The sequence below is a fragment of the Aedes aegypti genome, chromosome 2 (assembly GCF_002204515.2).
Source record: "Aedes aegypti strain LVP_AGWG chromosome 2, AaegL5.0 Primary Assembly, whole genome shotgun sequence".
NCBI lineage: Eukaryota > Metazoa > Arthropoda > Insecta > Diptera > Culicidae > Aedes > Aedes aegypti.
In genome coordinates this window covers 295,424,707-295,446,305 of record NC_035108.1, presented here as the reverse complement: position 1 = coordinate 295,446,305, position 21,599 = coordinate 295,424,707, and the positions used below count along the sequence as shown (strand labels likewise).

The 21,599-nt window shown below is 35.9% G+C and overlaps 1 protein-coding gene across 19 annotated transcripts in view; it reads right to left on the bottom strand.

Annotated features, from left to right (window-relative positions):
- Window positions 1-21,599, bottom strand: part of LOC5566523 (tyrosine-protein kinase receptor torso) — a 429,787-nt gene that overhangs the window by 117,304 nt on the left and 290,884 nt on the right. For all 19 annotated transcript variants that reach the window (XM_021845429.1, XM_021845427.1, XM_021845431.1 and 16 more), the window contains one exon: window positions 17,342-17,508. In XM_021845429.1, coding sequence (XP_021701121.1) covers window positions 17,342-17,508 — 167 coding nt within the window. The remainder of the gene's footprint in view (window positions 1-17,341; window positions 17,509-21,599) is intronic.

Here is a 21,599-nt window from a genome sequence, read left to right as displayed (position 1 = left end):
TTAGTATTTTTTTTGTATTGGATTGTAAGTTTTTGGTAGAAGATTTAAAAAATACGTCAACATCTGCAGTGTTGAACCATTCCAAAGATTTTTTTGAAGTTATATGAAAAAGGAATTATGCCGACACTTGTAGTGACGAACCATACATAGTTTGTTTGAAAATTACATATGAGTAATAAAATGCACAGTACTGCATTTTTGTCTCGAGATGAAAAGATTTTGGTAGAAAGTAGAAGTTTTCTTTTTAAAATACGTCAATATTCATAATGTCGAACAATTCAAAAGATATTTTTAGTTATGTCAAAAAGAGAAAATTTTTCGTCCCTACGTTGTGTAATTTATTTGGTCCCGGAGGGGCAGACGAAATAACGAACAAACTCTCACGCTAACTGATTTATTGCCCAACACCGAGAGGCAGTGCTCCTGCTCGGTGAGGGATACTCTACGGTGAACAGTGAACGGTGCCTCTTATATATGCGAGAGTTAGCAAATATTCGCGTTACATGTAGCATTGTTATACTGATACAGTGCGCCGACAGCCCAAAGCAACAGCATGAAAGCAATTGGGCTGCTTGCTGCTAGCTGGGCAGAAAGAGGTAAATTGAATGCACACAGCAGCGCTGCTGCTATAGCTGAGTGCGCCTAGCATTTATCGAATGGGAGATGTCGTTGCAGTGAGCCCGAACAGAAAAAAAATATGTATCTTGATGCCGACACTTGTAATGACGAACCATACAAAGTTTGTTTGAATATTACATAAAAATAATGCTTTCTTGAAAAAAAAAATGTTTTGTCATAAGCATGAAACGAGCTCACCAGTCCGTCCTCGACTGAACACGAATATATTTTCGCACTCACACAGCGCGAACAGCGAAACTTCTCGGCGTCCCGTAAACGAACCGTCTTGCTTGGGCTTTCCAAAACACTGCCTGAGAAAAAAAAAATCATTCCGCCGACGCACAAACTGAACTCGCTTGCTTGGGCTTTCGGAAGCATACTCATTGAAAAGTCAATACATTGTAAATAATACAAAAATGAATTTCGGCTCCGTGAAGCGTTAAACGCGATTGAGCCTCATATAAACGAACTACCGTAAAACGGGGTAACTTTGATAGTTTTTTCGAAGAAAACTTGAATATTTATGCACGCTGTTTCAAAGAATTATAATTTATATTTTTAAAACAAGTACTGGCATCCTACCTATCGATTGCTGTTGATAGATTGCCAAAAGATTTATTTTGAATGGATATATAATTTTTCATATAATCGAAAGTCGGTTTTCTGTTTTGGGGTAACTTTGATAATGGAGTATGCATCGAACAAAATTGAATGAATTACGAACATTTGTAGGGCATTGCATACCTATAGGCGTTTAACGTTATATGGAAATTTCTGACTTAGATTACAAAAATGGTCCCAGTTTGTGAAAATGCTTTTCGCTAAGAGATTTGAGACCGTATTCAAGTTCTTTAATAACTAGGCTGCCAAATATAAGTGGCCAACTATTCAAAAGTACATCAAATAGTGGTCGTAGAACAGATTGTTTGTAAGCGTTTCAAAAATGCAAAAATTGTGTCAATTTTTAATATTTGTGTAAAAAGCCTCAAATGGTCTCGATTCAAATGAAAACAACTTTTATATGGAGTGTCATACTAATATTCTTCAGTTTTGCATTCGTTTTGCTTAACCGATCAACAGAAATTATGATATTTCGTTTAGTATGTGGTGGGTTACGCACTATCAAAGTTACCCGCATTATCAAAGATACCCCGTTTTACGGTACTTGAAAAAAAGGTCTCAAAATTTCGATTATGCACCTCAGATTGTTGACCAGAATAAACATCCAAACAAAACTTTGAAACCCTGAAAGTTTTAAATCTATCGGTAAAAATTGGTTTACTTAAACTTCAAAGGGTTGATTTCTATACTGAACTCATCTAAAACTATCACATACAAAATGTATCAGAAAATTATCACCGACAACATATTTTTAACCTTTCAATTACGAAGTTTTAGCTCTAATGCTCAACATTTTCATTTAATATTTTCATTAATATTAATTAAGGAACAAAAAAAGTTTGCCAATAATCGAGATTTTGACACCGTAGTGTGCAGTGACTTGAGCACTTCCATGGTTAATTTTGGCATGGGGGGTTTTTCTCGGCCGAATTGTCTGAAACCTTGCAATAAGAAGCACAAATATGAGCTCACTAGCTTTCAATAAACTCCACTTGCGAAGTGAATCATAAGTGCCAAGAATAGGATCCAGCCCCCTATGTATGAGACTCTCAAAAACTGTGTTTTATCATCCACCATAACGTCGAAAACATCATATGGTGGAGGCAAATTAAAACCACCTATATATTTATCAGTGCACGAATCTACACAACCAAACGTTGTTCCCATTGAAAATTATATTGATTGATAGCAACAAACGAGTCACTAATTGAACGATGCTTTTGTTCTTTATGTTTATACTCCTGTAAATTCTAGATATGACTTGGCTTAGTATATTTCAAGTATATTTAAAGGTAAAGTAATATTTAAAGCTAAAAGTTGAGATATTTCAAGTCATTGATACAGATTTACAAAACCGTTACGGAGCACGATATGAAAACCGCTGATCCATTGCAGGTGTAAATTTTAGAGAATCCTTAAGAAATTTCTGAAGGATTTGACAGCATTGTTTTTTTTTTTAAATCCTATTTTGAAGTATTGTTTTTCAAAATCAAGTTTTTTTCATGTCGATATTATATGAGGCGATAACGTCTCGTGAGACCCCACCAAAAACGAAATTTCTTGGTTGCGGCGATTTTTTGGCAATTTGTGCGTTACACCTTTAGGCAACGAACGAAAGTTGACTGTATGCAGTTTTGGGATAGCAGTCCTGTCCAACATATACCGCAGCGGGGTACAAATTAAACAGTGTTCAAATTAAATGTGGTCAAATCAACGGGGGTACCCGGTATTCACTTGAAGATGTCCAGCATGGAAAATAATAATCAATTTTTAAGTATTTCACAGACCGGGCTTTTCGTACTGTGACCCAGCAGTAACATGCGCAACACGTACCAAATCTGTGATTTCGATCAATGGTGCAGATGTTCATATCACGTTTTATTAGTTATGGTTCGGTTTGTTTCCGATTCATTGTCAACGATATTGTGATGGTGGTCTATGCGTCCTGGCCATGTCGCAGTTAGATGACCATATGGTTATTATATGACGCAGAAAATTATTCAGGTTTACAACGCTTTTGATCCAGGAGTGTGAATTTAATTTTCATAGAGCGATGCTTTGGCTTTGTTTGACGTCAATATCATTCTCATCCCGATATCATCACTGACAATAGTGGTCTATGAAAATAGAAATTGAAAATTAATCCCTAAAAAATGATATATGGAAATAACAAAAGATCAACGTAGACTTTCATTAGATGTAACATTCCTACATCCGTTGTTCCTGCTCGTTGATTTTTAATTTGTGCTTGTCAGAGCTTTACGATATTGAAGACTTTCTTAGAATAGTGGTAACGTCCATGGCTACAAATTAAAGCCATGTTGAAGATGTCGGGGCTCGATTTTCGGTTAGTTCAGGATCTTTTCCTAATGTAAATTTCCTTGACTTTCCTGGACAGAGTATCATCGTACATGCCACACGATATACGAATGCAAACATGGCAAATTTGGTAAACAAAGCTGTAACTGTGAAAGTGTTCATAAAAATACTAAACTGAGAAGCAGACTCTGTCCCAGTGAAGACGTAATTCCAAGAAGCAGAAGAAGAAGAAAAGGGCTATACGATGTTATGTGTGTAGGTATTTGTTACTTTATTTCATCTTCATCAACAGGCTATTGAGCCCTAATGATGGTTATTAATTATTGGTTATAATACACAGACTACAAACAAAAAATATTTAAAAGTCACAACACTTAAAAACTATCTGAAAACAGTAGAAAATCTACCACGAAGCACGTCACGTGACACGTTAAAATCGAATTATGCATCTACTCTGTTGAACGTCCTTTGTAGACCGGTTATGGCGCAGTTAACTCCGTAATTGGTGCGTTGGGTTTGCAGCCGAAGCATTGAGGTGATACGCAAAGCTCTTGGTCGTACGTATAAATTAACCTGCTGTAGGATATCCGAGCAATCGACTCGGCCCTGCAAAACGTCAGCAACCAGAACTTGGCAACATCTCTGCGTGTCTAAGCCAATTAGGCGACATCGGCTTTCATAGCTCGGGAGGTGAAATGGGCCGCGCCACGGCAACCGGCGAAAAGCGAATCGAACGAAACGTCTTTGGACAGACTTTATCCTTTCAGCTCCATTTTGATAGTATGGACTCCATATAGTTGAGCAATACTCCAAAATTGAACGAACCAACGCACAGTAGAGCGCCTTCAAACAGTGAATGTCAGTGAACGTCTTGGTCACTCGAAAAATAAATCCAACAATCCAAGGGATGCTGAAGCTTTGTGCAACATGTACGACAAGTGATGTCTAAAAGTCAGCTGACAGTCAAGTATCACTCCAAGATCCTTGATTCGATCAACTATTTCAGAATGACGCCAGAGAAGGTGTAGTTGTACAATTTCGGGTTTTTCAAACGGGAAAAGGTGATAATCGAGCATTTCTCTGGGTTTACGGTCATACGATTACTGTGACACCATTGAGCGAAAGCGTCTAACTGCTGTTGCAAAAACCAGGCATCGGCGTCAGAATTGATTTTAAAATACAGCTTGAAGTCATCAGCGAAAGAAAGTTTTGGTCCATCAAGAACGGTTTTGACGTCATTGAAATACAACAGGAATATCAACGGTCCAAGATGACTGCCTTGTGGAATACCGGATGAAATCGGAAAATATGCTGATTTAGACTCACCAATGACGACTTGTGAACAACGCCCATTAAGATAATGGACTTAAAGCAGCTTATAAGTGCATCGTGAACACCAAACCTTTCGAGCTTCGCTACCGCGATTTCATGATTGATTTTGTCGAATGCTGCAGTTAGGTCCAAATATAGAACATCTGTTTGTGATCTTAGGCGCATGCTTTCAGCCACGTATGTGGTGAGACATAATAGATTAGAGGCGGTTGATCGTCCGGAAAAGAATCCATGCTGATTAGGGCTGATAAATTGCTTGCAGTGAAAGAATAGTCGGTCTACTATGACCAGCTCGAAGAGTTTGGAAACAGCACACAGTGATGATATTCCACGATAATTTTCAATATTCTTCCTGTCTCCCTTTTTGTGAACTGGAAACATATACGCATTTTTCCAGCACGCAGCACGATGCTATGTGTGTAGGTAATTGTTAAATAACAAATCATAATGTCGTTACATTTTATCAGTGATTTTGATCTAGAGTTATGGCAATATTGTTCATATCGCAACGGTCAGGTATCTGAAGGTCGGCTCTCGGAGGCATGTTCTCCACCATTCGAGAGTTTTTTGCCACCAATATTATACGATGACTGTTCTTTACATAGTCACCAAGGCTACAATGGAAAGTTCCGTTACGGTATCTGATAGGAACGGTGACACGTGAGGGCACGCTTTTCATCCTTCGTAGCCTTCCGTAGGAGTCATAAGATGCGAAATGCCCCAACTCTCTGATGTATCAGCAAACGCCAACAACTAATAAACTGCTCTCATCAGTAGATACATGTACACATCGAACGAAGGCACATTGAATTCATAGCAAATTACTTTCAGCAGAGTAAGTAGTTGAAAATTCTTCATACAGGTTGTTGCTATCGAGCTCGCTCGTTTGTAATTGGAATCTTTTTTAATAATAAGTTTAGTGCAATAAGCGAGTAGAGTGTAGTATCACAGTGCAAGTAACGTAAAACGGGGTAACTTTGATAGTTTATTTTTTGAAGAAAATCTGAATAATTCTGCACTCAATTTGAATGATTTTTTTTTTTAATATTTTTTAAACAAGTACTGGTATCTCAGATATAGGTTGCAGTTGAAGATTGCATAACGATTCATTTAGTATGGAGCGATACATTTTCATACAATTGAAAACTAAGAAAACTAATCGATCATTTTTTACTTCATGATGTTTTTCATGACAAGCCAAAGTTTTCCGGGACCACAAATATAAAATAAAAGTCCTAAATGCAAAATGCAGAAATACTTAGATTTTCTACGAAACAACTATCAAAGTTACCCCGTTTAACGGTATTCCAATAAACAAATATATTTCATTTATGGATCCAATAAGGAAGGTAAGCTCAAGTTTATCTTACGATGATTGAAACAATGTGAATAAGTGGGTAACGATTATAATGGAACAAACATTCGCAAACGCTTACTTTAAAAATGACATGTTATCTTATGTAAAGGATGTTTATGACTCGAGTGATACCCCTGGAATAGTATAAACTAACCTTCTACTATCTTTAAAATTATGAATCAAAACGACTCAACTCAGCTGTAAAAACATTAGTCCTTTCTAGAGATCCTTTCTATGAGAGATTAGCGGAATAATTTGGCAACAGACCAGCAGTGCTAAGTTTACTCAGTGTTGAGAAGGTGTCCGGCCATTTGGCCGAATGCCGTTTGGCCGAACGCCATCTGGCCGAATGCCATCTGTCCGAACGGGTCGTTTGGCCGAATGCCGTTTGGCCGAATTATTAAGTCTTTGAGCGGATTTTGAAATATCAAATTCAAGAGCATATTGAAAACTTTGACCTCATGCATACTTTCCAGTCAGGGTTTCGACGTGGTCACAGTACAACATCCGCTTTTCTAAAAGTACACAATGACATTCTTTCAGTTATCGATAGAAAAGGTGGAGCATTTCTTTTCCTTTTAGACTTTTCTAAAGCATTCGATAGGGTTTACGTACCAAGCTTTTAAAAAAACTATCCTATGATTTTTTATTCTCTAGACCAGCAGTAAATCTTATGCAATCATATTTATCAAATCGAAGTCAATCAGTTTTTGCTGGTGGAGCCTTTTCCAAGACCTGTTCTATTTTGTCTGGAGTACCGCAAGGCTCAATCCTTGGGCCTCTTTTATTTTCTTGCTTCATCAATGATTTACCTAACGTTCTAAAACATTGTAAGATCCACATGTTCGCCGATGATGTGCAACTCTATCTGGCTCTAGATGAAGTTGATTTGTCACTTATGTATCAGCTAATTAATGATGACTTGTCTCGCATCATACGTTGGGCGGATGAAAATCTTTTGCAAATCAACGCTTCTAAAACAAAAGTGATGTTTATTTCAAGAAGCACTCATAACTACTCCTTGCCATTGTTCCGTCTAGGCAATGATCTTTTGGAGTACGTTAATAAGGCATCAAATCTAGGTTTCATAATTCAAAATAATCTTGAATGGGACAGTCACGTCAATAATATGTGCAGCAAAATTTATAGCGGATTGAGATTGTTGAGAATTTCATCAAATATGTTACCAACTTCAGTAAAATTACAACTTTTCAAATCATTGCTGCTTCCGCATTTCATGTACGGTGATGTATTACTTATAAATGCTTCTGCCAGAGCTATAGACAGACTCAGAATAGCATTAAATTGTTGTGTACGTTATGTTTATAATTTGTCAAGATTTTCTCATGTGTCACGTTTTCATCCCAAGTTGATTGGATGTCCATTTTATGATTTTTTCAAAATGCGATCATGTCTAACTTTGTTCAAGATTATTCGATTTGCAACACCTTCATACTTGTACGAAACTTAAACCCTTTCCAAAGCTATCGCACTAGAAACTTTATAATACCGCGATATAATACAGCACACTTTGCGAATACCTTATTTGTAAGAGGCATAGTATTCTGGAATCAATTACCAAATGAAACCAAAAACTTAAATACTTTCAAAAGCTTCCAGCAAGAATGCGTCAAATGGTTCAACAGGGGGAATCAACAAAATTAATAACTACGGAGTATCAGAAACATAATATTAAGTTAAATTTATTCCTTCAAAAATAGCTAATTGTAGCGCTTTAAAAGGAATTTTCCTTATGCTACATTGATATGAACAAGTAAATAAATAAAATAAATAAATAAAATAAAAATAAATAAATTATGAACAAACAATCTAATTGCTACAATACTTATGTGTAGAATTCAAAAGAGTGGTCCAATAACTGTGATGGGATGGGACGTCATATTTGTTGAAAAGGATATAATGGACTCTTTAATTCAGGATGAAGTTGGGAACTCCACACATCGCGTAAAGACTGTAAGCTGATTATTGGTTCGTCTCTTGGTTACCAACGGTGTGCTAAAGTATAAAGTGATTTTATTTATTTAATCAGATTTTTTTCCTTCTTTAGAACATAGGCTATTCTTTCGAGTTCTACTGGTATCATTACTTTTGGCAATAATTTCGCTTATATATTAATTAAAAATTTTACCATCTTTAATCCATCGGCAGTTCTTTTTGATTATACCGATATGACGATAATATGCATTACACATGCTTATGTTTTCATATAATGTTTTTCCTCCTTTTGAAAATAGGCGGTTTTTTGTAGAGAAAAATATTTCTCATACTTATTGATGTTTTTTGCTTATATTTTAATTGAGAATTTTACCTTCTTTAAATGATCGGCAGTTCTTTGTATACTTGTTTTTAATTATGAATCGTGGTTTACGGCCAACCAGCCGAGTGGAAGTTTAACAACTACCGAAAAGCAAAACATTATATATAATTTGCAATTGGATTAGATGGACAAATTGATGTGAAGATTTGCGAAAAAGTTACACGTCTTCTCAGTGAGAATCGAACTGACGACTCCCCGATCTCTAGTTGGGGCGCGTTACCACTACGCCATGAGAGGATATATATAGATAGCGTTGTGTTTGGATGGGCATCTAATTCTTCTGAAAGAGGTGCACTTTGCGAAAAAGGACCACGTGATTATTGAGCTGAAATCGAATTCAGGTTAACTTCTGCGTTCTTGAGTCCTCTCATGGCGTAGTGGTAACGCGCCCCAACTAGAGATCGGGGAGTCGTGAGTTCGATTCTCACTGAGAAGACGTGTAACTTTTTCGCAAATCTTCACATCAATTTGTCCATCTAATCCAATTGCAAATTATATGTAATGTTTGGCTTTTCGGTAGTTGTTAGTTCTTTGTAGTTATACTGATATAATGATGATTTGCATTACACTTGCTTATATTTTCATAAGAGATCATACCTTTTTTGACCAGAGGCAAAGCTTTCAATAGAAAAGTATTTCTCTTAATTATTGGAATTCATTCATAAACAGTCATATTCAAAACAGCTTAAGGGTTAATGGCGACGTCACTTTCTTTCAAAATTAAGATAGCGTTGTGTGAATTGAACTCTGCACCGTTGCTTGCGCGAAGCAGTAAACAGGACGACTCGGTGTATACTCACTCAGAATAAGCCATAATTTTGTGTTAGCAAAAGCTGCATGTTAATGTGGTTGCTAGAACTATGAAATAATTTACTAAGTACGGCTCTTGAGGGATCGAAGCAAACCGATTTGGCAGAAGGACGAATAAGTCGTAAACCGTTTAAGTCACTGTCAAAATGCAAGGCATGAAAACTTTACTAGCAGCCATTGCCTCTAGTTGAGAAGTGAATAGTTGCTTACATTTAGGATGCTCTTCTTCCACCACTGACTGTTTTTAGAAGTGACATTGAAGATCTTATTACATATTTGTAAATCAATGATAATTTATTCTTCTTTAGAAATAAACCTGTTCCATGAAATTCATTACAAATGCATGCTAACAGTAGTTCACTATTGTTTCCATTTTCGGCCAAATGGCATTCGGCCAAACGGCGTTCGGCCAAATGTCCCGAAACCGTTGAGAATACAGGTCGGACTCGATTATCCGGAGTATCATTTTTTTTCACTCCGGATAATCAAATCTTCCGGATAATCAAATCACTAAGAAAAAAAATAAATTCTTTGATAGAAGAACTTTAATATTATATTTTTTTGTTATTTCCTTTATATGATGCGGTGGCGTAGCCAGAATTTTTTTCTAGGAACAGTAGGGGTCTTAACAAGAAAAAAATATTGACCAGCATACACCAAAAACACTTTCACAAACCCCTCCTTTTCTTAAATATGTTTTAAACTGCAAAACCATGCATATTGTATGTTGCAATACTAAATTATCTCAGATTTATGCATAAAAATTAAAAACCAAGAACTTAAAAAAAAAAAACAAATTTCGGGTAATCGAGTCTAAAATTCCGGACAATCGAATCCCGGATAATCATGTCCCCGGATAATCGAGTCTCCGGATAATCGAGTCCGACCTGTAATATTATAACACGGACATGACTTCCTCATTGCTAAACTTTTTTTTCATTCTTGGCCTCCGAGCTGTATATCAACACTAATAAACAGCAGGGAAAATCTACATTTTAATATCGCATCATCAAAAATGTATGAAAGCAAATATTTCATTTTTTTTCTCTTTGCAAAACAACAGAAGATTATTTCAAACGGATAACATTACTCCACAAGAAAACGATCAAAACAAACAAAAGAGGTATGTTCGTTTGGCTCATGCTTTGACAGGGTTTTTTTTTTAATTTCTTTATTAGTATTTTTTCAAGCATTACATTCATTATTTCTTATATCTAGGTGTTCTGTGTTATTAGACAACACTGTCATCCTAATTTGGTAAAACAAATCTATGATTTTATTAACATTTTGTTAACAACATATTACATTTCATTTGCCGTAGCAGTTCAGATTTTTTACAGGTGAGTTGATTTCACCTGCTTATAAGAGAAAAAAAAACGTTTTGAATATACTTAACCTAACTTAACCTAAACATATAACGCATTAATCGTGGCAATAGAAGATTGTAACGATTTTTGCCTGAAATTATTAATAATTTTATTTGACATTTGTTCCAATGTTTCAACATTGGATATTCTATGTAACTCATTGGTACTATACCAGGGAGGAAGCCTCAGAATCATTTTCCAAATTTTATTTTGAATTCTCTGCAGAGCTTTCTTCCAGGTATTACAACAGCTAGTCCATATTGGTACAGCATACAACACGGCTGGCCTGGAAATTTGTTTGAATAACAAAAGCTTGTTTTTAAGACAAAGTTTTGATTTTCTATTAATAAGGGGATAGAGACATTTTACATATTTATTACATTTGGCTATTGTCTTGAATGCCCTCAATGCAATTTTTGAAAGTTAAATTCTTATCTAGCATAAGCCCTAGATACTTAACTTCATCTGACCAATTTATTGGAACCCCACTCATCGTGACAACATGTCTACTTGAAGGTTTCAAATAAAAAGCTTTTGGTTTATGTGGGAATATTATTAGTTGAGTTTTGGAAGCATTAGGAGAAATCTTCCATTTTTGCAAGTATGAAGAAAAAATATCCAAACTTTTTTGCAATCGACTACAGATGACACGCAGGCTTCGTCCTTTGGCGGAGAGGCCTGTGTCATCCGCAAACAAAGATTTTTGACATCCCTGAGGTAACTCAGGTAAGTCAGATGTTAAAATATTGTATAATATTGGTCCCAAAATGCTGCCTTGAGGAACACCAGCTCTTACAGGAAGTCTTTCAGATTTGGAGTTCTAATAATTAACCTGAAGTGTACGATTTGACAGATAACTTTGAATTATTCTAACAATGTGTGTTGGAAAATTAAAGTTTTTTAATTTTACAATCAAACCTTCATGCCAAACACTGTCGAATGCTTTTTCTATGTCTAGAAGAGCAAGACCAGTAGAATAGCCTTCAGATTTGTTGGAACGGATCAAATTTGTTACTCGTAAAAGTTGATGGGTAGTCGAATGTCCATGGTGGAATTCGAACTGTTCATTGGCAAAAATTGAATTTTAGTTGATGTGGGCCATCATTCTGTTCAAAATGACCTTTTCAAAAAGTTTACTGATGGAGGAAAGCAAACTGATTTGACGATAGCTAGAAGCTTCTGCAGGATTTTTGTCTGGTTTTAAAATTGGAACAACCTTAGAATTTTTCCATTTTTCAGGAAAATATGCTAATTGAAAATATTTGATAAATATTTCAACTAAAAATTATAAGCTACTTTCTGGAAGTTTCTTGATGAGGATGTAGAAAATTCCATCATCACCTGGAGCTTTCATATTTTTGAATTTTTTAATTATAGTTCTCACTTCTTCCAAATCAGTCTCCCAGGCATTTTCGAAAACGTTCTCTTGATTGAGAATATTTTCGAACTCCTGAGTAACTTGATTTTGAATTGGACTAGTAAGTCCTAAATTAAAATTGTGCGCACTTTCAAACTGCATAGCAAGTTTTTGAGCTTTTTCGCAATTAGTTAGTAATAATTTGTTTTCCTCTTTCAATGCCGGTATTGGCTTCTGAGGTTTTTTTTCAAGATTTTAGATAATTTCCAAAAGGGCTTAGAGCCAGGGTCCAATTGAGAAATTTTATTTTCAAAATTTTTGTTTCTTAAATCTGCAAAACGTTTCTTGATTTCTTTCTAAAAATCCTGCCATATAATTTTCGTAGCAGGATCACGAGTGCGTTGAAATTGCCTTCTCCTCACGTTTTTATGACGGATCAAGAGTTTAAGATCATCGTCTATAATCACGGATTCAAATTTTTGGAATTGCAATGCTCTTGGCTTCAACAATGGAATTTGTTAAAGTTTCAAGAGCATTGTCAATATCAATTTTAGTTTGTAAAGAAATGTTAACATCAAGAGTAGAGTCAATATGCGTTTCATATGTATTCCAGTCGGCTCGAAAATAATTGAAAGTGGAGCTGATAGGATTGAGAATCGCTTCATGAGATATTTGAAATGTAACAGGGACATGATCAGAATCAAAATCAGCATGAGTAACTAATTTGCTACAAAGATCACTAGAGTCAGTTAAGACCAAGCCAATCGTAGATGGATTTCATCAAATAAAATTCTGCCGTTGGAATTACTTTGAGAATTATTGTTTGGCATTAAAGTTACCAATGACAAAAAATGTTGACTTTTTGTGAGTCAATTTTCGCAAGTCAATTTGGAGCAAATCAACTTGCTGTCCAGAGCATTGAAAAGGCAAATAGGCATCTATGAAAGTATATTTACCAAACTGTGTTTCAACAGAAACACCTACAGTTTCAAATGACGAAAATCGTTGATGTTTTATACGCCTATGAATGATGATTGCAACTCCCCCACATGCCCCATCAAGTCGATCATTACGATAAACAAAAAAGTTAAGATCTCTCTTGAGTTAAGATCCAGGTTTTCAATACGTTTCGGTAATAACTGTTATATGCACGTTATCATCTATTAGAAAATTAAACAGCTCGTCCTCTTTACAATTCAGAGAACGAGCATTCCAATTTAAATTATTTAAATTATTATTTGGATCCATTAGAAAAACGTAATCCAATAACAATTTGATTTGTAAATTTTACACCTACTTGGACTGCTTCAGTCATAGTGGTGGCTTTGAACATTGCATCAATCATTAGATTCAATTGTTCAGTTAGAAAATTAAAATCAGAGGCAGACATATCACTTGAAGTAGGTACATTGGATGTTTTCCCATTAGAATTTTCGTTAGACGAAGAGGCGGAGTAGATGTTACCTGTGGCGGTAAGGTTTTTTTCCATTTGATTTGAAACAAGTAGAATGGGTACTCATAGTACGAATAGGAGAAGAGTTCAAATTACCTGCTACGATATCGGCAAAGGATTTACCGTGGGTAGATACATTCGAAATTGAAAGATTCGAACGGCTACCCAACGGATTAAAATTAGTTTGTGAATCAAGCGATCGTTAACTGAAAAATGAGTATTGTTCGATGCTCTACCAGGCAAATTCCGGAAACGACCCTTATCGTAACGGATATTTTCTTTCATCTGCCTGGCACGATCCGCAATGACTCTCTTGCGTGAAGGGCAATTCCAAAAATTGGACTTATGATTGTTCCCGCAATTTGAGCATATAAACTTGGTAGTATCTTCCATCACTGGACATACGTCCTTGGCGTGAGAAGAACCTCCGCAAATCATGCATTTAGTATCCATGCGACAATTTTTTGTACCATGACCCCACTTTTGGCATCGACGGCACTGAGTGGGGTTCTGGTAATTTCCTCCAGGTTTCTGGAAATGTTCCCACGTCACATGGACATCGAACATAAGTTTTGCTTTTTTCTAATGCTTTAATATTATTTAGTTCTTTTTTGTTAAAGTGAACTAAATAATATTCTTGAGAAAGCCCTTTCCGAACAATGCCAGATTGGGTTCTCTTTTTCATGATGATTACTTGGACTGGAGAGAAACCAAATAAATCATTTATTCCATTTTTGATCTCTTCAGGTGGCTTATAGTCACTTGAGAGACCTTTCAAGACGACTTTGAACAAACGTTCAGTTTTGTCGTCATAAGTAAAAAATTTGTGCTTCTTCTCTTCAAGATGTTTGAGAAGAAGTTCGCGATCTTTAAGAGTTTCCGGCAAAACGCGACAGTCTCCTTTCTTTGCGATTTGGAAGGAAACCTTGATTCCTCTAATGGAGTTCAAGATCTCCTGCCTAAATCCCCCAAATTCGGAACAACTGACCACGATAGGCGGCACTCTTTGCTTCCTCACTTGAATCAAAGAGCCTGGGCTAGAAGATGCTTCGATTTGGTGTTCGGAAAATTTGTCTAGAGCATCGAACTGATTGCTCATTTCGATACAATTATCAACATTTATCATTTCACCCTTGGAAGAAAGTTCGCATTCCGGAGAAACGTCCTTTCTTCCATTCTAGCCACGTGTAGTGACAGTTTTAAATCCCACTTTTTTTGGAAGGAAGTAGTGAATTCAGAGATCCACCGTTCCTTTTGTTTGTAGTTGCAATGTTAAGTGAATAAACGAAAGAATACGTGACCTCCTAAGAGTTTTTTTTTTTCCCAAGACGGTGTACAAGAAGGATTACCACCACTAGCTTCCGCCAACGAGTCCAACGAAAAATCGAAGGCACGGGTCCAAACAAGGATCGTAAAGTGATCAATAGTAGAAAAAATAGTACTGAAAAGTACTGTTTTAGTAGCACTGAAAAGTTTCGTTTTTAATTTTAGCACTGAAAAGTACTGTTTTATTGCTTTAGGTAGTTTTTAAAAAACTTCCAAGAGCAGAGAGGATTCGTGTACGCACACACGCTAAACTTGCCACGCTCAGAAATGAGTGCCGAGTACACAAAATCAGCCTCTCTTCATGCAGCACAGATTCTGTGCAAAGGGGGCTGTACACAGTTTTGTCCAAACGGTGGTAAACAAACCGAATGAGTGAAATGTGCACAGAGGAGGAACGCTTGGAATGCGGAATTCGCTTCCATTTTTGTTTTGCTTCTGAAAACATTTAAAAAACATTCAAATTTTCAAGCTTTCAGATATTTTTTCATTCGAATAGACGAAGCGGAAACAAATGGGGAAAAAACTTCCACATTTGCGACCATCTTCCGGCTTTTCGCTAGAAAAAATCACAGAAAACTCCCCGTGATTGAATGGCGAACGCATTCTTTTGTGTCTCCCATTTAAGGTGAAACAGCTTGGAATCATAATTCAATAATGTACCAAAACTTTAAAGGCACAAATCTCACGAAAGAGGCATCAAACTACAGTGCAATTCCTATTTTAGCTTTGTGCACTAGCAGAAAGCTTAAAATAAGAAGATTGACCTTGTATGTTCATTATTTCAACAGATTTGTGCCTTTAAAATCGTGAGTATTTTACAGGTAGCGTTCGGATGAGTGAGTGAATTTGTCCATGCTTGCTGCCCACCTTACTCTACATGGAATGGAGAAAATCCATGTAAAGCATTTATTTTATTTTTGATCTTTTTACGTGGTCTATGATCACTTGACAGACTTGACGACTTTTACCAACGTTCAGTTTTGTCGTCATTTGTGAAAAATTGATGCCTCTTCTCGTCAAAATGCTTGACAAGTAGTTCTTCACGCTAAACTTCATCCGCTCAAAAAATGAGTGCCGAGAACTGCCGTTCCATTCCATCTATCCGCGCACAGTCAATGGCCAACACATAGGTTACACATACCATGAGTGCGACTTACACAGAATTTTCACTCAGCCAGAGAGTCCTGCATTGGTTGCCTCATTCTGTGTAGTTTTAACACATGCGCTGCGTTGAGCAGGCTTAGCGTGTTGATCTTTATAGGCTTGCGGTAAAAGTCGCCTTTCTGTGCTATTTGAAAAAAAAAAAAAAAAAAAAATGATTCTTCGAATGGAGATCTTCTGCTTTATTCCACCGTATTCGGAAATACTGACCACGACAGGTGGCACCCTTTGCTGTAAAGATGTCTATTACAATTGTCAATTTACATACAATGAACAATCCAGAAACATTATCAACATGCTACAATAAGCAAAATTTCATATACAACTTTCTCTACGTGATCATTTTTGGAATGTGAAATGATAAAAAATATATGTTTTTTTTTTATATTGGGCACTATATGCTGGTTTGTAAAAATATATGTTTTAATTGCTCACTATAGTCCTATCCATCAAACGTTTAGGACTTTTTGAGAAAATGAATTTTGAAACTGTAGAATACACCGCCATTAACGAGATTAAAAAAAAAAAACAAACTGATATGATGCAATTTTAAATAGAAAAAAATGCATTAAATTGCTGAGCCGCTTCGATACTGCACCGCTTATTATATGGTTGCGATAATCATATTAATTACCTTGTTCTTTTTATGTGAATTATGTGGATTTTTTTTCGCTACTCGCAAGCAAATTGCATTTAATGATGCGTCCATGACGCATTGTCTTGCTCATACAATGTGGATCGGAAGAAATGGGATGTTGATCGATTTGATTGACGTTATAGGATTTTCTGCCGAAGGCAAACTCATCCCGGAAAATGAGAAACGGACTATTGCGTTCATGTTTAATTATATTTTTGCAATCAGTAAAATTTTCAAAGGATGGAATATCGTTGCATCGTATTCATACATATTTCAATTTGCAAATGATGTATGAACATATAACAGACGTAACAAAACACTCAGATCACAGTCACAGTAATCATTGTGTCGTTTATCGTTATTAAAAATATGTTATTAATAACAGAATTTTTATCCTAAAATAACATGATAATTCCAAATTAAGTAATTTGAATGGCAAATATATGTTAATCCTGAAGCAAATTCAAGTGATTATTATCTAAATTCAATCAAACCAACAACAAGTTAGTTCACTTGGTTATTCATCTTTGCTCGATTAACAATTTAATAGTTACATCTGTCTATGATCTAAAACATATGTTGTCAAATGACAAATGTTTCTTTAGATTTGAAATATGGAAGAGATTATTCACAAAGATTACTTACCACTTAACGGCAGGGCATTTAGCTCACATCCATTAGCGTCCACCATGGTTGACCTTAGGGTAAACGAAGCCCCGACTGCATCTATTTGAGCAACATTCAGAAGAAGTGGCCGTTCGTGCCATGGAACCGCCTTCGTCAGTACGTTTCGCCGCAACGGGTCGTCTAATCTGGGAAGGGAAAATGTGAGAGAAAAAGAATAGCGCTGTATTAATTGGATGGATTCTCAAATCATGCGTGCTATTAAAAGTTCAACAGAGCAAAAGCTTGATTGAAAATGAAGCCATTTTCCATTGAATTGTGCAACCCACGATTGAAATCAAACGGAATTTTTAATTTTGATGGAAAGTTTCACTGTTGAACAAGAACATTATACATTATTAAAAAAGGGCACTAATAATCAGCGGTAATGCTTTGCTTTGCAGCTATTTTCCAGAGAATGTAATGATTTACACCCAGAGAGTCGAATACAAAAGAATAGTCGCCCAGATAGCCGTAGTGGTAAACGCTCAGCTATTCAGCAAGACCAAGCTCAGGGTCTTGACACCAAATCCGTCCGGTTGAGGATCTTTACGTAATGGAAATTTTCTCGACTCCCCAGGGCTTAAAGTCCCTTCGTATTCGTCACACGATATACGCATGTCAAAATTGTCATTTGGCATAAAAACACTTATCTTAGAAGCAGGGTCTATCAAAGTTGGTACGTAAGTAATGCTGAAAAAAAAAAAAATAAATCTAATGGAATACTCTTACCATCTTACTACAGAGATACAAATCATTCGTGGCAATTCTAGAAAGCGTACAATCATCCGGACCACTAATTAACTTATCCAACAAATTTTCTTGACGTCCAATCAAATGTGAGCTTCATAAAAGTTGTAGATTCGGAAATTTCTCCAGATAAGTGATTGTGAACTGTTCCATAGAGTATTATGACGTTCAGTTTTCTAAACCTACAATAAGAGTACGACGCTTCTCCTAGCAATTCTCTTATGAACTTTTAATTGCGTGTGCAATCATTCATTTTTTCAAACGGTTGCATATCCCGAGAGAACAATTTATCAAGCAAACGGTAGCAAAATTTCAAGATTTGCATCAGTCTACTGCACATGCAGCGACAACTAAGGCACCCATAGCTGAGCAATCGCACCGAAAGCCAGGTCAGATGCTTTACGGATAAGCACTGACCACTTTTGCTTCACCATGGCAAACTGACAAAACTGTTAAGTTTCCAGGCAGCACCGACAGAGGCCAATACGTTGCCGTTGATCACCGCCACCCATTTATTGATTTATTGAAATTCCACCTGGATGAACTCGACTGGAGGGGCCTGGCCAGTGAAAGTGTCCCCATATTATTCAAATCGACATCAATTTGTGTCAACTACATTTAATGAGAATAAATTGAAATGTTTGTAGGGTAGATGAATCAATTTTTGCCGGTTGGGTGACAAAACTTAGAAGGTAAAACGTCTAGTTACATAATTTTGAGCTACGAAGCGTCGAAGAGACAAAACGTTTAAAAGACAACGACAACATGTTTTCTTGTATGGATGATTATCTTCTAAAATATAAATAATTATTTATGAGTCAAACGTTATACAAATCACATTCAATCAAACACGATTTGAAAAAAGAAGTCTGGAATACAATCCTTAATCGATGATGAAAATTTACTGTTTTCGATATTTTATGCCTTCTGGCATTCAATGTTATGACATTCGATGTTTTGTCGTTTGACATTTTCTCCCTAAACCTACAATAGCGTTTAAAATAATTCATAAAGTATCGAGTCCAAATTATTTAAAATTTTTAAAGTATTTCTATTTTGCAACTTTCTAAGTACATCAGTGCCCCAAAAAAAAAACGTATATTTCAACAAATTTCATATTATAAAAATCATAAGCTTTCGAAAGGCTTTTGTATGCCTACTCTTTTTCCTTGGCAAAGTTGTGAAACACAATTTGTAATTTACTCTAGAGTGATTTGTGTTATGCGTTTATTCGGATAACTGTAATTTACGTATAACTAAATCATCTTTGCCATATCATTTGAATGTCATCAAATGACCCCAACTTATTTTCTAGGATCATGATTGAAGGACATCATCATTGGCGTATTTCTTAGAAATGTATCAACCTTAAAGATGGTGGGTGATGACGAGCTTCGAGATTCAGATAATCCTTCAGTCGCATGCAAATGAGAAGCGGGCAGAGCAAAACTTTTTGATTGGCAAAACAACGATATAACATTGCATTATTTTCGGAAAACACGTTCCCAAATCTGCAAGAATAAGTAATGAATGCAGTGCAATATTTTCGTTCTGCAACGAATGTAAACTTTACCGACTCCAGATAAAGTAATGTTTCGTTAGGGTAAGCCAAATATTCCAAAAAGTTTAAAAATAAATCATCGATTGGCAAAAAAAAACTCTCAGTTAAGTGCTCATAAGAACATTAAGCTGAGAAGCAGGCTCTGACCCAGTTGGGACGTAACGCTAAAAAGAAGAAGAACAATTTAAATGAGTTATTCCAAACCGTTTTGCAGCTGCGACCCTCTTTGACTCTCCCTTGAAAATGGATGATCTCTGATAGATGTTATCTGCCAGCACACCTAAAACACGTACATAAATAATGCAAGAATTTGAGAACAGAATAGACGTTTTGTTTTTGTTTTGAGTGCCCCAATTTTAAATACTGTCTGTGAAAATTTTGTTTGATAAAATAACCTTTAAGAGTAGGTGTACCAGTTATGTTATTCTTGTTTATGGCTTTAGCGGTCATGCGACTTAGAGGTAAAGGGAGTCTATAGAAGATTTTTACAAATGTTTGAAATGAATAGGTGGATAGGCGTCGCAAAGGAGCGACAAGATTGAAATTTTTAATTAGGTGGTGAAAATTGAGCAAGCCATTTTAAAGTCAGTAAGCATCGAAACGTCCTGTATTCTACGTAGCTTCTCTAGTCGAGAAGGTTTGGCTCAAAGCTTTGAGCTTTGCTACCAACACAGTTGATTGCCGTCAGTATAAGAGCACATTGAAGCCTCCTGTATTTTGGGAAGAACTAGATTCCTAATACCTACAAAACCTGGTGAAAAGCATGCCGAAGCACCTCCAGCAAGTCCTTAAGGCCAAAGGAGGACACATTAACTTTCTTCTTATTTTTATTTTTCTTAAATCATCTTTTCTGGGGCCAAGAAGGTAGTGGGCACTTTTTTTTGTCACTATTTTTTTTTCAATACAAATTGATTTTCTTTTGCTTTGAGTAAAACTCTTTTTTAATCAAATTTTCGTAAGTGCAACTTTAAAAGAATATCAGAAATAAAATATCAAAAAAGGTTTAAGTGTGTTAACTCTAATTTGAACCAAATCAATGAGAGAAATTCGAAAACTGGTATGGTGGGCACTTTATTTTGCCTATCAGTGTAGTAATAAACAAGCCAAAGAAGATTTTCAATTCTTACATAAGCAAACACGCAAAATTTAGAGAATTGAAGATATTGCAAACCGAAAAAAAAAATTGAACAGCACGTAGTTTATTAACTTGACCGATTTAAATGCAAGCTTACAAAGAAACATTCAGTTTGTGTAGGATTCAAACCAATTTATGGTGGACCTGTACACTACATAAAGAATTCGTGAAGCATTTATGTTTCACCATATTTTAGCTGTTGAATCTCTAACATTCCAATATATAATTATGATATATACTGAACTTGAAACGCCTTGTGTAAGTTGAACCAATAGGGTATGCAAAATCAAGCTTCTCCAAATATTGCTACTTTCTCTCCATCAATTTCCGTTCTCAAATGTCTCACACCGAAATTACATTTAAATTACAAATTACATCTTAAATTTTGTTGTTCAACAGAGTTGGATTCGTTTCAAAAGATCAAAATAAAAAAGAGATTCAGCAAAGGACAGACAACAGCAAACAAGCGTGAATCTTCCTCAACTATTGTTTTGAGGCAAAATGTTGTTAAAAATGTTAGATTAGTATGCTATGGACATTTTTTGACAATTCATAATAAAATAAAATTGGCTCCGTAATGTCTTATAGCGCTCGAGCCTATTAAAAATCGTTGATTGTGGAAATATTTTGCGGCGTGTAAAAGCAATTTATCTTTAACGATATTAGAATGGCTTTCATATATTTCAAATTCGGCTTCTGCTGCCTCAAAAAGAATTGCGAAATTTGCTACTTATCGAACACGATGAATCGTCGCCAGCTAATTAGCTGCTGTGCATTTGACGTTTCACCAGCAG